The 16,298-nt window shown below is 37.1% G+C and overlaps 1 protein-coding gene across 12 annotated transcripts in view; it reads right to left on the bottom strand.

The window, feature by feature from the left end:
* LOC106879295 (uncharacterized) overlaps positions 1 to 16,298 on the bottom strand; it is a 106,688-nt gene that overhangs the window by 29,715 nt on the left and 60,675 nt on the right. For 5 of the 12 annotated variants that reach the window (XM_089357919.1, XM_089357923.1, XM_089357922.1 and 2 more), the window contains exon 3: positions 13,705 to 14,001. In XM_089357919.1, coding sequence (XP_089214045.1) covers positions 13,720 to 14,001 — 282 coding nt within the window. In that variant the 3' untranslated portion in view covers positions 13,705 to 13,719. Of the gene's footprint in view, positions 1 to 13,704; positions 14,002 to 16,298 lie in introns of those variants that run through there. The other 7 variants (XM_089357929.1, XM_089357926.1, XM_089357925.1 and 4 more) reach the window with 2 other exon arrangements.

Genomic DNA, 16,298 nt, shown 5'->3' with positions numbered 1-16,298 from the left:
TCTCACACTCACAGACATGCTTTCAAAATCAAAAACAACACAGCACCCATGATTTGCAGAAACATTTTTTCATGCTCAGAATTGCTGAAGCATGGAATAAACTACCTGCATCCTTCAAAGCTTCCATGCTTACTGAAATTTGCCAACAGTACAACGGATGCCCCCCCCCACCCCTGTTTTTTTTTTGGTTTGTTTGTTTGTCTGTTTGTTTTCTTTGTAGACTTATTCACTGTTCACTTCTTTCACATATTCTATGTACTATTCATGCAGTTTTGGTTACTCATTCCGATAAGTTGTAGTGAACCTGAGCACTGTATAAAATAAATTCATTATATTACATGAACTTCCTAGGGTTCAACTGAGATATTCATCAATGAATGACAATTGGTGACACTACCATCAGTTAAGATATCCATTAACCCATTAACATTTAAGCCAGCCACATCCAGCCCATATATGCTACCTGTTTTATGTTTAAACTGTCAAGATCTGGCCTCTTACACCTACCCTACAATGTCATTCCCAAAATATACAATCAGGCGCAGGAGTGGCTGTGTGGTAAGTAGCTTGCTTACCAACCACATGGTTCTGGGTTCAGTCCCACTGCGTGGCACTTTGGGCAAGTGTCTTCTACTATAGCCTCGTGCCGACTAAAGCCTTGTGAGTGGATTTGGTAGACGGAAACTGAAAGAAGCACGTCGCATATATGTATATATATATGTATGTGTGTGTATATGTTTGTGTATATGTGTGTGTATATGTTTGTGTTTGTCCCCCCAACATCGCTTGACAACCGATGGCGGTGTGTTTACGTCCCCGTAACTTAGCAGTTCGGCAAAAGAGACCGATAGAATAAGTACTAGGCTTCCAAAGAATAAGTCCTGGGGTTGGCTTGTCGACTAAAGGCGGTGCTCCAGCATGGCCACAGTCAAAATGACTTAAACAAGTAAAAGAGAGTAATCACATAATCAAAATCTCAAAGCTATGAGATATTACATGATTAAATCAAATTAAATCAAATTAAATCAAATTAAATCAAAATAACGAATAAATAAGTATTAAATTTGACAGAATGCTAAGAGGTTAATTGGTAACATTGTCATCTAAGAGCTACCTCAGTGTACGACATCATCCATTTATAGAAAGTAGTAAAATGAATTGCTGGGAGTGTTGATGATACCCAAGTTAAGATGGCTGTTGGTGTCATGCCCTACTCAAAATGGCTATCAAAACTAGAATAGATACAGGGATTAAAATAACTCATTACATTCAAACTATTTATACAGTGAATCATTTATATTATTATCAAGCACTGGTAGCTGCAGTGTAGCTGTCAAATGGACAATAGCCTGGGGTTATTATTGTCTATAGTCTATTCACATTATTCTATCAAAAGTAATGCGTATTTATTCACATTATTTTGAATTAATCATACATTATCTCATAGCTTAGAGATTTTTATGAGGTAACAGTTAATTTTTAGAATGATATTGTAGGGTTGGTGTGAGAGGCCAAATCTGGCCAGTTTGAAGATAAAACAGGTAGAATATTTTGGCCAGATATGGCCAGATCAAATGCTAAGGGTTAGGTGACAGAGAACTTTCACCACAAGAGTGAAGCTAAATGCCCATAGCACTGCTGGACTTCTTTGTATGGCAGCATTAAGAGCTCCAATGTTTAATGATACTACACAGTAAAACATTAGGAAAATCTAATTAACACAACAATTTAATAACTCACTGCAACTTTGTTTTTGTAAATTTACTTAGAATAATTTTTCTGCTTTTGGTTAATTGATATAACCAGAGTTTTAAGTCCAAAATGATAAGAACATTCACAACCATGTGTGTGTGGGTGTAGTGAAATATGTATGTATATATTGTATATGTATTCATATATATATATATATATATATATATATATATATATATATATATACATATATATATATATTGTGTGTATGCATGTTTGTATGTATGTACACATGCACGAACACACACACGCACACACACACACACAAAGTGTTTGAATAATTATGTGTCAGTGTGAGTGTGCATGCAAACATCTATGTGTGTGTGTGTAGATAGACAGATAGACACACACACACACACACACACACACACACACACACAGATATTCCTTCATTAAAAAAGATAGGAAGATATTAGGTATCCTGGTATTTCCAAATGCTGGTACCGCCTTCACCATCACCATCCCCACCAGTAGTATCAGTACCCCCAACAACCACCACCACCACCACTACCACCAGCTACATTTGTTGTTGAAGGAGTGATATTCCAAGGCTTAATGGTTGGCATTGTGGTTGAGATGCTTCTGGAAGTGAAATGGTACAACAAGGTGGCAGTTATGGAGAAGTATAATGAAAGTATTCATTGTTGGGTATTTGAAAGTTTAACTTACCACTGCTGACTAACTCTTTGACTACCACTACCACAATTGTCAACACCACTGCCATCACCACTGCCTACACCACCCTTCTACTGTCAACAACACCACCACCATCACTGTCAACATCATCACAATCACCAATGAGAACATCATCAGAATAGGGATGCTCTTATATAAAAAGCCTCTGATATTTTGATCTCAACTAACAGACAAAACTAATGGAGAAGCTTCTGCACAGTCACACATCATCATCGTTTGACGTCCGCTTTCCATGCTAGCATAGGTTGGACGATTTGACTGAGGACTGGTGAAACCAGATGGCTACACCAGGCTCCAATCTGATTTGGCAGAGTTTCTACAGCTGGATGCCTTTCCTAACGCCAACCACTCCAAGAGTGTAGTGGGTGCTTTTATGTGCCACCGGCACGAAGGCCAGTCAAGAGGTACTGGCAACAGCCACGCTCAAAATGGTGTATTTTACGTGTCACCTGTACAGGAGCCAGTCCAGCGGTACTGGCAACGAACTCGCTCAAATGTCTTTTCATGTGCCCAAGTGCCAGGAAGGTGACGTTGGTAATGATCACGCTCAAATGTACAGTTTAAGAGAAATAGTAACCACATCTTTCTTCAACAACATGTTCATTCTTAAGTCATAAACTCAAATTCCATGGATTTTGTAGCTTCAGAGCTGAACTGATTGTGTATGTTATGTCAGTCAGGAATAGGGATCAGATTATTTATTCCTACAATGGACCGAGAATCTTATCCATGAGAAAAATTTATCCATTTCACATAATTGTGAACCTTTAGTAAATTTCATTCTTTTGCAAACAGACAGAACAAAATCATAAAGTGTTGTTACCAACTGCAGATAGATATAGACTACCCTTCTATCTGTGTGTGTGTGTGTGTGTGTGTGTGTGCATGCGTGCGGGTATCTATCTGTCTATCTATCTACACACAAACACACACACACACATAGATAAAACACTCTGTAAGATGGTTAGTGTTAGGAAGGGCAACCAGCTGTAAAAACCTTGCCAAAACAGACAGTGAAGCCTGATGCACCCTTCTGCCTAGCCAGCCCCCTGTAAAAACCGTCCAACCCATGCCAACATGGAAAATGACTTTAAATGATGATGATGATGATGAGAAACACCTCACTTGCAGATTCTTCCTCCTTTCCCATCCCAACAAGTTTTGGAGGCACCTTCTAAATCAGTGGTTCTTAACCAGAGTCCATATGACCCCTGAGGGTCCATATAAGATTTCTGGGAGTCCATACTAGCAAAATTGTAAATTAGGGATTTGCAGTAGGGTTCATGTAAAGATTTGACATAAATGTCCCTATTGCAAGGAACAGCTAGGGTTTCTTTCTCTAACATTTTACATAGTTCAATCTATGCAAGTTAATGTGTGAAAAACAAAATTAGAATTTTGAAAGAAGTATCTATAAAACTAATTTTGAAACATCAAATGATTATGGGGTCCACCAAATGAAGTAGTAATCAAAGGGGCCTAGAATTATTCACCAAATCTCTTGATTTTGTTTTTGGTTTTTACCCTACCAAATTCTGGTGCCACAAACATTTTAAGTACCACATTTAATCTTTTGATTAAATCTATATTATTATATATGTATATATGCGTGGCCGTTGCCAGTACCGCCTGACTGGCCTTCGTGCGGGTGACACGTAAAAGCACCCACTACACTCTCTGAGTGGTTGGCGTTAGGAACGGCATCCAGCTTTAGAAACTCTGCAAAATCAGATCGGAGCCTGGTGTTGCCATCCGGTTTCACCAGTCCTCAGTCAAATCGTCCAATCCATGCTAGCATGGAAAGCGGACGTTAAACGATGATATGTATGTATGTATCTGCGTCTTTGTGTCTGTGTTTGTCCCCCCTCCAACCACTCGGTGTGTCAGTGTGTTTACGTCCCCCGTAAATTAGCAATTCAGCAAAAAGTGAGCAACAGAATAAGTGCCAGGCTTAAAAATAAGTCCTGGGGTCGATTTGTTTGACTTCGAACCCTTCAAGGCAGTGATGCTCCAACATGGCCACAGTCAAATGACTGAAACAAGCAAAAGATAAAAGTTGTATGCATACAGACAATATATCTTCAGACATGTACACACACGGACAGAAGCACATCTGCAAATACACACACACAATGGAAATGGTAGTAGTAGTAGTAGTAGTAGTAGTAGTGTTATGATAGTGGTGGCAGTGATAATGTGGTGGGGAGGTGAAGGAGGTTAATGGGTTGTGGTTATTAAGTTAGATGGGTTATGATGGTAGCAGTGGTGATGGTGATGGTGGTGGCAGTGGTGGTGTTGCAGAATACATTTCCAGACACAGAGACAGTACACATATTACACACACACACACACAGAGTTGCCCTTATAATCACAAGTGTCTTCCAGACCAGACATCAACAGTGACTGCAAAAATATGTTGGTCCTTCATAGGAATGTCACAGTTGTTGGTGGTGGTCACAGTGGTGATGATGGCAGAGGTATTGATACTGGTAGTGTTGTGGGTAGTAGTAGTAGTAGTAGTAGTAGTAGTAGTAGTAGTAGTAGTAGTAGTAGTAGTAGCAGCAGCAGCAGCAGCGATAATGAGATAGTGGTGAAGTAATTAGTGGGAGTATAACTGGTAGGGGGTCGGGGTGGGGGGTAATGATGGTTGTGGTGATGTAGGGCAGTTCCGCTCCGGTGTTCACATCATTATTTAAAGGTCAAACAGACCAGACACACAGAGGAAGATCCTGTATTCATTATCTCCTACAGAAGTACAAAACACATGATTTATGTAGATTTTAGAAGACTGGCAGGCAGTGTGCATATGGTCGCATCTATGGCAATACAACAGTTGAGTAATGACAGCAGATCAGTAAAGCACACCTTATTATATCTATATATGATAGGGACTCCCCAAAGGTCCCTGTGAGCTATCCATCGACCTAGTAGAAATTACTTAATGCTGTATCATTGCCCTCCTGGTATTAACCCTTTAGTATTCAAAGTACATTATCAAATATTATGTTTCTTCATTTGCATTGTTTGAATGAAACTGGCTACTTGGAAATCGAGCAAAATACCTTTGGATAAAGGACTGTATAGGCAGTCCTTAAAATTCATCTATTTAACCTTCATTTCTAATAATTGTGTGTTTGTAAAAGGGGATATTGAAAAGTTCCTGGCTTGAAGGGTATCATGAAAGGGCTAGTTGGAGGCTCAACTTTCTAAGTTCTTTTACAGGGCTTAGAAAAACTGAAGGACCACTGCAACAGGTGTGTGAATCTGAGAGAGGAATATGTTGAATAAAATCATAATTAACTGCTCCTCCTGTATTTTCTGTTGCTAAAAACCAGTAACTTTTCAGCACCCCTTTATAATTATAAAAAAATATATGTGTATTTGCAGGCAAACCTCAGGATTCTTGTCAAACTTTCATTTTCCTCAGACTTTTCAAACTTTGAGGAGCACTGAAGTCAAACAACTCTTGAGTACTGCCTGTAGCTCATCCCTTCACTAATACTGCTAGCCACTACCCTTTTCCTCTGAGCAGTCATAAAAAATAAATTTCAAATATTTGGATGGTCAGAATCAACAGATGGCTCTGTGTTGAGAAAACTTTAAAATTATTATTTCAATACAGTTCTCCTCCTTCCATTACTCTTACTCTATTGCACCTCTCAGATCTCCACATCAAATACTTTGTCCAGTTCTTTCCTCTTAGAAATGTTAATAATCTGAATTCTTTTACCACTTAAGTTTTTCCTTCAGATACTGACCTATAAACACAATTTTAACCATGTCAGTCTTATATGTGTGGATCTACAAAGGTCAAAATCAATAATCCCTGTTCTCCTCCTCCCTGTGTTATTAAAAAACACTCCAATGTGTAACTTAAACATTTTCAGATTCATTTAATGAAACTATCATACGCACACATGTGTGTGTGTATATATATACATACATATATAAAAATTATGATGAACGTAAACAAACAAATGAAGTTTGCTTTAGAGGCGTTGAGATGTCTTAGAAAGTTAAAGAAATTATTTTTAAAATTCTCAAATGCAGGATAATGCTAATAATATAACCTGAACAGGATAAACTACCCCTAATTTGCAGAAAGAAGTTTTGATGGCCAGCTATGAGATTTGAACTCACACCCCCGTGATTATGCGTTATGGTGCTCTGACCGTTAAGCTAAACTGCCCCCCAACACAAATTCTTCCACAAATTTAAGATATATAGAAATCTCACTTTATGAGATGCCATCGCATGTTAAATTCAAATTACGGTGAAAGTAAACAAACGAAGTTTGCTTTAGAAGCAATGAGATGTCTTAGAAAGTTAAAGAAGTGATTTTTTAAAGTCTCAAACGCAGGATAATGCTAATAATATAGCCTGAACATGATATATATATAAATAGATATATAAGGTGCTGTGTGATAAGAGGCTTGCTTCCCAATCATATGATTCTGGATTCAGTCAGACTGCATGGCACCTTGGGCAAGTGTCTTCTACTATAGCTTCAGGCTGATCAAGGCCTTATGAGTGCATTAGGTAGACAGAAACTGAAAGACGGCCAGCTGGCGGAAACGTTAGCACGCTGGGGGAAATGCTTAGCGGTATTTTGTCTGCCGCTACATTCTGAGTTCAAATTCCGCTGAGGTCGACTTTGCCTTTCATCCTTTCGGGGTTGATTAAATAAGTACCAGTTACGCACTGGGGTCGATATAATCGACTTAATCAGTTTGTCTGTCTTTGTCCCCTCTGTGTAGCCCCTTGTAATCAGTAAAGAAATAAGAAATTGAAAGTCCTTCATACATACATGTATATATATATATATATATATATATATATATATATATATATATATGTTTATATTTGTGTCTGTGTTTTTCCCACCATCACTGCTGACAACCGGTGTTAGAGCGTTTACATCCTGGTAATTAGCAGTTTGGCAAAAGAGACTGATAGAATTAGTAGTAACCTTTAAAAAACCCAAATCCTGGGGTTGATTTGTTCAATTAAGACCCTTCAAGGTAGTACTCCAGCATGGCAGTAATCAAATGACTGCAACAAGTAAAAGATAAGCTATATATATACATGTACATATGAAAACACATGTATATGTGAACTAAATATTCAGCTGAAAAACACTTTTCAAAAGAAAAAGTGGAAGGTAGCCTTTGACATTTATTTCACGTTCTCTTGAAATTTATAAAATTCATGTGGCTTCAACTCTGTGCGTGTGTGTGTGTCTGAAAGTAAGTTGTGTTGCATTCACAATCACAAGATTGTGGATTCGATTCCCAGATTGGCAGAACATTATGTTCTGAACACTTCAGTTCATGTTGCTTCAGTTCTCCTTGCAACTCCATCATTGTCAATGGCATTTCTGCTTCCATACATGACCTCTTAGATGAGTCAGTCCTGTTGCTGGTCTACATGGTTTGAAGCATAGGCGACAAATGAAACTTGAAACTTACTGCCTATATTCAACTGATTAGGTCTGCACACATCACCACACTTCTATCACCAGATGACTTTCACTAGATAAGATGACAAGTGAGATCTCCATAACGGAGACATCTGTATGCCATTGGATTATAGTGATAAATACTTATACAAGTACCACTCTCTGAGTTTCCATGGTTAGTATCTAGTGACAGACTGAAGCAAAATGGCCAGTAATCATGTGAAACAATAGGTTTTACTTCAGAGTATCCCTCTCGTAGAAGGATGTGTGACAAAAGCTAGAGGTCTTTTACTCCCTGTGGTTTTGTTGGGCATTTCTGTCTCCATGCTTAGATGGAATGTTATTACATGTGCTAGTTAATCTATAGCTGAAACCATAACAGATGCTACTACTCCAGGTCAGAGAAGACCTGGGAACAATAATGGTTAAGAGGTGATTCCGTACTCCTCAAAACCCTGGAATTTCTGAATAAAAGCCCTACTACTGGATGCAATTTAAAGTCATACACAAATACATACATATATATATATATATATATATATATATATATATATACATATATATATATATATATATATATATATAATTCAAAAAGAAGTTATATTGGCCTCATGAAGGGATGGTATCATCCAAGGAAATGTCTGCCATGATGATTCAAAACACACAAAATATCTAAAGGTATATTCTTTCTCCCTCTGAAGACATTAGGCTCAGAAATATGATTCCTTCACAATTAACCACATCATGAGTTGAGTACACTGAAGTACTATCAAGTACCAACAGTAGTAGTTGAACTAACAATGTCAAATATGGATTCACTGAAGACAAGGAAATTCATCACCATGAGGAATTTCATCACCAAATGGCAGAAACTAGAGAAAGCATTATGGTAGGATGCACAATTTCCATGGTCCTATTAATGGCAGCCATGAACCTACTTGCAAGAGGTGGGAGGAAAAGAGGACTGAAACTGATGGAAACACCAGGTATCCAGTCTACAGGACCTTCATGTATGACATAATGGTCATGGTATCATCAACCCAAGTTATAGTGCAGACACTAAGTTCACTGGAAAAGATAACCAGTTGTCATGTATGAAGTTCAGTTCAGCAAAATCTCAAAGCCTGCTTATCCTCAAAGGAAGGCTGACAAATGGCATTTTCAGCATTCAGGGGTCTGAGATTTCAACAATCCAAGAAAATGGAGGCTGGCACCTTCGAAAGAATCATGATCCTACCCTTCAGGATAATGGCAATGCCCAGGACACCAGAGGACAGCTAATAAAAGCCAACTGCATGGAAGGTTCAAAGTATGATTCTTTCAGTATGACACTATACACAGATCGCAAAGGCAATTTTTGCTTTATGACTTTGGCATGACTCAGGTAGAGGCAATAGAGAGCCTGCACAGAAGATTTCTGCAATGGTGGGCTGGGCATTCTACCAACTTTTAGCACAGCTAATCTGTACAGCAAGACTGCCAATTTCATCAATAGTGTATGAATGTAAAGACACTAAGGTAAAAGTAGTCAGTACATTGTTACATCTGTGAATGAGAGAGTCAGACACACCAGCAAGACCATACCTATGGTACATGTGTGTGTGTGTGTGTGTGTGTGTGTATGTGTGTGTGTGTGTGTGCGCGCGCGCGTGTGTATTTATATATATACATACACATACAGAGAAAGACAGATATATGTATATACATATAAATTCAAAAAAGGATAAAAAATCTTTTACAAGAATTTTATCTGGAAGCCAGTGTGTAAAAAAATTCATGAGGGAAATTTCTATTCCCAAGAATATAATTATTCGTTTATATTTATATAAGGGTATTACTACAGAATAATGCCACACTGAATAATGTCCAGTGGGTGGCATTATTCTGCAGTAATGCCCTTATATAAATATAAACGAATGTATATACATATATGTATATCTGTATATATATATACACTAACACACATATATATACACATACATACAGATAAATATATGAACATACATATATGTATATCTGTGTGTGTGTGTGTGTGTGTGTGTGTGTGTGTGTGTGTGTGTGTGTGTATAGATATAGATCATCATTATCATCATCATCATCATTTAACATCTGTTGTCCATGAGGGTTGAGCAGTTTGACCAGAGCCGGCAAATTGGGGAGCTGCACCACACTTCAGTTTGATCTGGCATGGTTTCTACAGCTGGATGCCCTTCCTAACACCAATCACATTACAAAGTGTGCTGGGTGTTTTCCATGACACCACATGGGTGCTTTTATGTGGCACTGCATGGGGTACTTTTATGTGGCACCATAACAAGTACTTTTCACCATCAGAGGGACCAGGCTTAACACTTTTTCTGTGGAGACAAGTCTTCTGGAGTGAGTGGTGTTTGTGTGTGTGTGTGTACATATAGATATATGTACATACATATATGTGTGTATACATATATATATATATATATATATATATATATATATATATTATCGGATGTGGTGTGCAAGAGAGACGACTGTGCTGGTATGGTCATGTACTACGGATGGATGAGGAGAGATGTGTGAAGAAGTGCCACTCTCAAACAGTTGAAGGAATCTGGGGTAGAGGTAGACCCAGGAAGACATGGGATGAGGTGGTCAAGCATGACCTTTGAACGCTGGGCCTCACAGAGGCAATGACAAAAAACCAAGACCTCTGGAGATATGCTATGACTGCGAAAACCCGGCAAATAAAGTGAGTTCATGGCTGTATCCTACGTCAGTTTTGCATAACCAGCCCCAGCCCATTCAAGTACCTTGGAACATAGGGCGACCTGCTGTGCATGAGGAGACCTTGAGTCAAGTACATCAACATCAAAATGAAAATCAAATGGAAATTGTAGTCGTGGTACCCATGCCGGTGGCACGTAAAACGCACCATCCGAACATGACTGATGCCAGTGCCGCCTTGACTGGCTTCCATGCCGGTGGCACATAAAAAGCACCAACTGATCATGGCCATTGCCAGCCTCCCCTGATCCTTGTGCCGGTGGCATGTAAAAAGCACCCACTACGCTCACAGAGTGGTTGGCGTTAGGAAGGGCATTCAGCTGTAGAAACATTGCTAGATCAGACTGGAGCCTGGTGCAACCTGCTGACTTCCCAAACCCCAGTCGAACCATCCAACCCATGCTAGCATGGAAAACGGACATTAAACGATGATGATGATGATGTATGTATATATGTGTGTGTCTATATATATTTATCAAAGAGGATAATAAAACAGATCTTAAACTATTACATCATAAAATACATAATTTTTACATGTGTTTCACTACTATATTGCGTAGTAGTCATTATATAAACAATTGCATAATCACTTGGAAATGACAGATCTTCAGAAGAAAATACTAATTCAATCGATTGTTATTTACCAATCTCAGTTGGTAAGCTGAGCGAAATGAGAGCTGCATGTAAATTTAGTAGCATTTTTTTATTATTAGTGAGAGAAAGAAAATAGAAAGAAAAAAGGATGGGTTGTAACTAAAGTGGAGTGTCTGAGGAAAATAGGAAATTCAACACCTAAACTATTATAGAACAATGACAATTTTAAGCTAACAATAAAACATAGCTAAGAAGTTAGTAATAGATAAAAAGGTTGGACAGTATGCATTTGCTCAAAGATATACATGCACAGTTGCATTCACCCATATACACCTTCTTTTTCTTTTACCTCTTACTTGTTTTGGTCATTTGACTGCAGTCATGCTGGGGCACCACCTCGAAGGGTTTTAGTCAAATAAATTGACCCCTATTTATTCTATTGATCTCTTTTGCTGAACCACTAAGTTATGGGGATGTAAACACACACCAACACCAGTTGTCAAGCGGTGGTGAAGGACAAACACAGACACAAAGACACACACACATACATCGATACATACATACATTCTTACACACACACACACACACACATATATATATAGTCAATTCAAATAAATGAATAAAATTAACGGACAACAAAAGGACATGTACAAGAAATGTATTAGCTTAATGCTCGATGAAAAGAGAGAGTTTGACATTTCGAGCATAGCTCTTTGTCGGAAAGGAGAAAGGGAAAATTCAAAAAAAGGAAAAGAAATCACCAATGATGGGCTTCTTTTCATTTCCATCTACTAAAACCATTCACAAGGCCTGAAGCTTTAATAAAAGACACTTGCCCAAGGTGCCAAGCAGTGGGACTGAACTCATTCTTTTCCCCTTTAAAGTATCACTACTATAGGTATTTATACTCTGATGAAATTAAGAACTTAACTCATAAATAAACAAAACCCTTGAATCCATCACTGTACACACACACACACACACATACACACACACACCTATATATGTATTTACGTATGTACCCACACATGTGCTATCCGCATTGGTACACCATGATCTATACACACGCAGATGAGGGTTGATTCATATGATAAAGAAAGTGGGCAAAATGAAATATTTATAGAAAATATTGCAAAGAATTTGAGAAGTCTTTCACCATTATAATTATTTATATTCTGGTGAAATTAAGAAATCAACTCATAAATAAACAAAATCCTCGAATCCATCACTGCACACATGTGCACACACACACACACACACAGAGTTGCATATCTATGTATGTATGTATTTATGTATGCTTGATGATAACCAAACCAAATTTTCATCATTTCAAGCCACTCACCCGATGAGTATTTCTGCCAAATTCAGTGAAAATCCGTTCGGCCGTTTTCCAGTAATTTTGCAAACAAACAAAGTCAAGTGATTACCCTGCTTTCGCTTACATGCACAGGGTAATAAATTTAAGGATTTGATCATTAATTCATTTATTTAGGATTACATATATGTTTTCTGATATCCAACCCTGCCCTTTGTCTTTAAAACCACTGAAACACAAACATGTTATGTCTTCTCTTTTTGTCTCTTCTATTGTTTCTACAGCAGCAGTTGTTCCTCAGGACACACCTACAGTAAAATAACTCCTGTTGATGTACTTTCTAACTTCTCTCCACTGAAACCTCATTAGTAAATATTCTATTCCACCTACAAAACTGCACCCTCTAGAACATGTCTATCACCTATCAACACCAAATATCAATCACACTAACTGCACCTACATTCATTTATATACAGGGTGACCCAAAAGTAGGTTTACAGTTATCATGTAGGCACTTTAAATTTCTTTTATAATATTTTATTACATTTAAATTTTTATCTTACAAACTGAAAAGGGAGCTTGACAAAATTAACTAAATTAGCATAGAATAATGGTTTCGATTTTTTTTATAATCAAGATCTAAACTGTTAATATATGAATGCGAAAGAGATAGTTGAATAACAGTAAACCTACTTTTGGGCCACCCTGTATATCTGATAATAATTATTAAGCTATCTAGCATTTAATGCTCTACTATTAAGAGTTCAGATACTGTCAGTGGAATATGTCTTTCACCCATCCAGGGTCACTAAGGTACTTTACTATTAACATATTCTGTTTTCTCATTCATTTATATCCTATCACCACCATCACCTCCATCACAAGTGCCACCACTACTACTACTACCACCAACGCAACTACAATCACATACAACTATCACAAAATTGGCTCTAGGTCTAATCAAAAGAAATAATTAAAAATTTATACACATATAGAGCTAGATATACACAGTTACAAACAAACACATATATATTCACACGCATCTAAATATATGCATGTGTAAAAGCTAATATCAATATGTATGGTTAATCAATAGCTTAACCTCTAAACACTGACTGAAATATCAACATTTATTAACTGTTCAGATGTTGATGGCTGGCAACAAAACATTGATTGAATCAAAGCCAAATAAAGACTTCAGAATACTTACATTAGGAATATCTGGTGGAGGCTTCTCAGGCCTGGGGGGTTTCCAAGTGGTCTTCTTTGATTCCTTGTTGTAGTAGAAATATTGTCCATTTGATTTATCTTCAAATATATCCCAGTTTTCACTGTATTTCTTTATAAACACACTGTTGTCCATCTTGGGAGGGATTTTCATGAATGACTGTATTAGCTGTACATTTTCATACAGTACCTCCGACTGGAACAATGCAATACAAGATGTTAGCTCATTTGTAGAATTCATATTTCTTTTAGAATTAATAAAGTTTATTAATAAAGTGAAAGAATGAAAACAGCAGATGCAAAATTATGATTATGAAGATTTTGATATATTGGGTAGCATCTAGTCAACTGAATCACACTGCAATATTTTACGCGTATTCAAACAATCAAACCTCATAAAATATAGAGACAACATTTCTTTCTATTCAAAGTTCTCTCAAAGTTATTGTTGGTTATGCTCTTTCAATAAAAATCCTGTTTTAGCTGAATACATTCTGGATGAGAAAATGAAATTTGACTAAATATACACAAGTGGATGAGACAGAGACATGTTTTATAGAGGAAGTTCTATTGTAGGTATTTTTCAAGTGTTTAGTTGAAGAGAACATCATTGAGTTATTAATCTTGTGAACAATAGTGAGGGGTTTGGGGGGGGGTGCTACAATCTGTGTGCATCCTTGTGCATTAACTTTGTGATTCGTTCAACAATATCCTTAGCAACTGCAAGGAAAGCCACACTTCGCTGATGAGAGCCCTTCATAAAACTTAATGAATTTGTTGAAATATTTAAAACAATATTAAATACATTAACTAATACTCATTTTCCTCACCACATATTTATTTGTAGCTATTTTTTTTCTTCTTTTTTTGTAAATTCCCAGCATTAAATATGCTAGCATCCACTTAAATGTCTATCTATTTGACACACCACACAGTTATTTCAGATTAGATTGATTTAATGTTAACTATATTTAAAATGTTAACACACCAACTTCACTATAATTCTATGCCTTACACACACACACACATACATCTTCCAATCCTTCCAAGCTAGTGTTTTCACTTTCATGACCCCGTCTACTTCACAGTTCTGTCACGGTGTCATACTGTGTCTTCTCTAGCATAGTTTCTACAAATAGATGTCCTTCTTAACATCATCTGCTTTACAGAGTGTATTGGGTGCTTTCACCAAATACTCAAAAGACAAAACCTCTCCAAGGTGTGGGGTGTAGCATTGAAAAGGAAGTGGAAGTATGATGGAGGGGCAGGAACAGGTGTCTTGCTGAAGAGGAGACATTATATATATATCATCGTCATCATCATAATCGTTTAACGTCCGCTTTCCATGCTAGCATGGGTTGGACGATTTGACTGAGGACTGGTGAAACTGGATGGCAACACCAGGCTCCAATCTAAATTTGGCAGAGTTTCTACAGCTGGATGCCCTTCCTAACGCCAGGAAGTGTGTATATATATATACACACTCATACACACATATATATATACATTTATACACAATGCCAACCACTCCGAGAGTGTAGTGGGTGCTTTTACGTGATACACACATACATATATATACATATAGATATATATATACACACACTCATACATATATATACTTAAACATACACACATGTATACATACTTATATATACTCACACATACATACACACATGCATACATACATATATAAATATACACATACACATACATAGATACATATGCATGTACATACATAAATAAATACATACACACACACACACACACACACACACATACATCATCACCATCATCATCGTTTAACGTCCATTTTCCATGGTGGCATGGGTTGGACAGATTGACTGGGGACTGGTAACCCAAGAGGCCCCACCAGGCTCCAATCTGATCTGGCAATGTTTCTACAGCTGAATGCATATATATATATTTATTTTTATTTTTATGTATATATATATATATATATATATATATATATATATATATATATATATATACAGAATAAAAAGTTTTGAATGATACAACAATGCACTATAATACAAAAAATGGACTATATACCTGTTGTAATTTAGTTATCTATAGTCCAATGATATTTTGGAATACAATTCCTTTTTCAGATATTCTTAGATGGAGTCGCTGCTATAATCTGTATATATATCTATGTATGTATGTGTGTGTATATATATGGAAATGGGGTGTTGTTCTTCAGCCCCAGATCAGCCTAGATCCATCAGATCTCATACCAAAGCTTTGACTTTTTGATCTTTTTGCATATCAGAAACTAGACTGCCTAAAGTATTGTCATAACAGCAGAATGTAGAGTTTAAGAATGCTATTTTTAACTGATTGCATAGAAACTCATGTATTTCCTAATATTGGAAAGGAACACATGTGTGTGTGAGAGAGAGAGAGAGAAAGAGAAGTTATTATATGTTTCATAAAGCATATAGGAAAAGTACAGTACAAAGTAGCGAATACACAAACGCACACACACACACA

Source organism: Octopus bimaculoides, chromosome 9 (assembly GCF_046866305.1).
Source record: "Octopus bimaculoides isolate indiv1 chromosome 9, ASM4686630v1, whole genome shotgun sequence".
NCBI lineage: Eukaryota > Metazoa > Mollusca > Cephalopoda > Octopoda > Octopodidae > Octopus > Octopus bimaculoides.
This window is presented reverse-complemented; position numbering and strand designations above follow the sequence as displayed.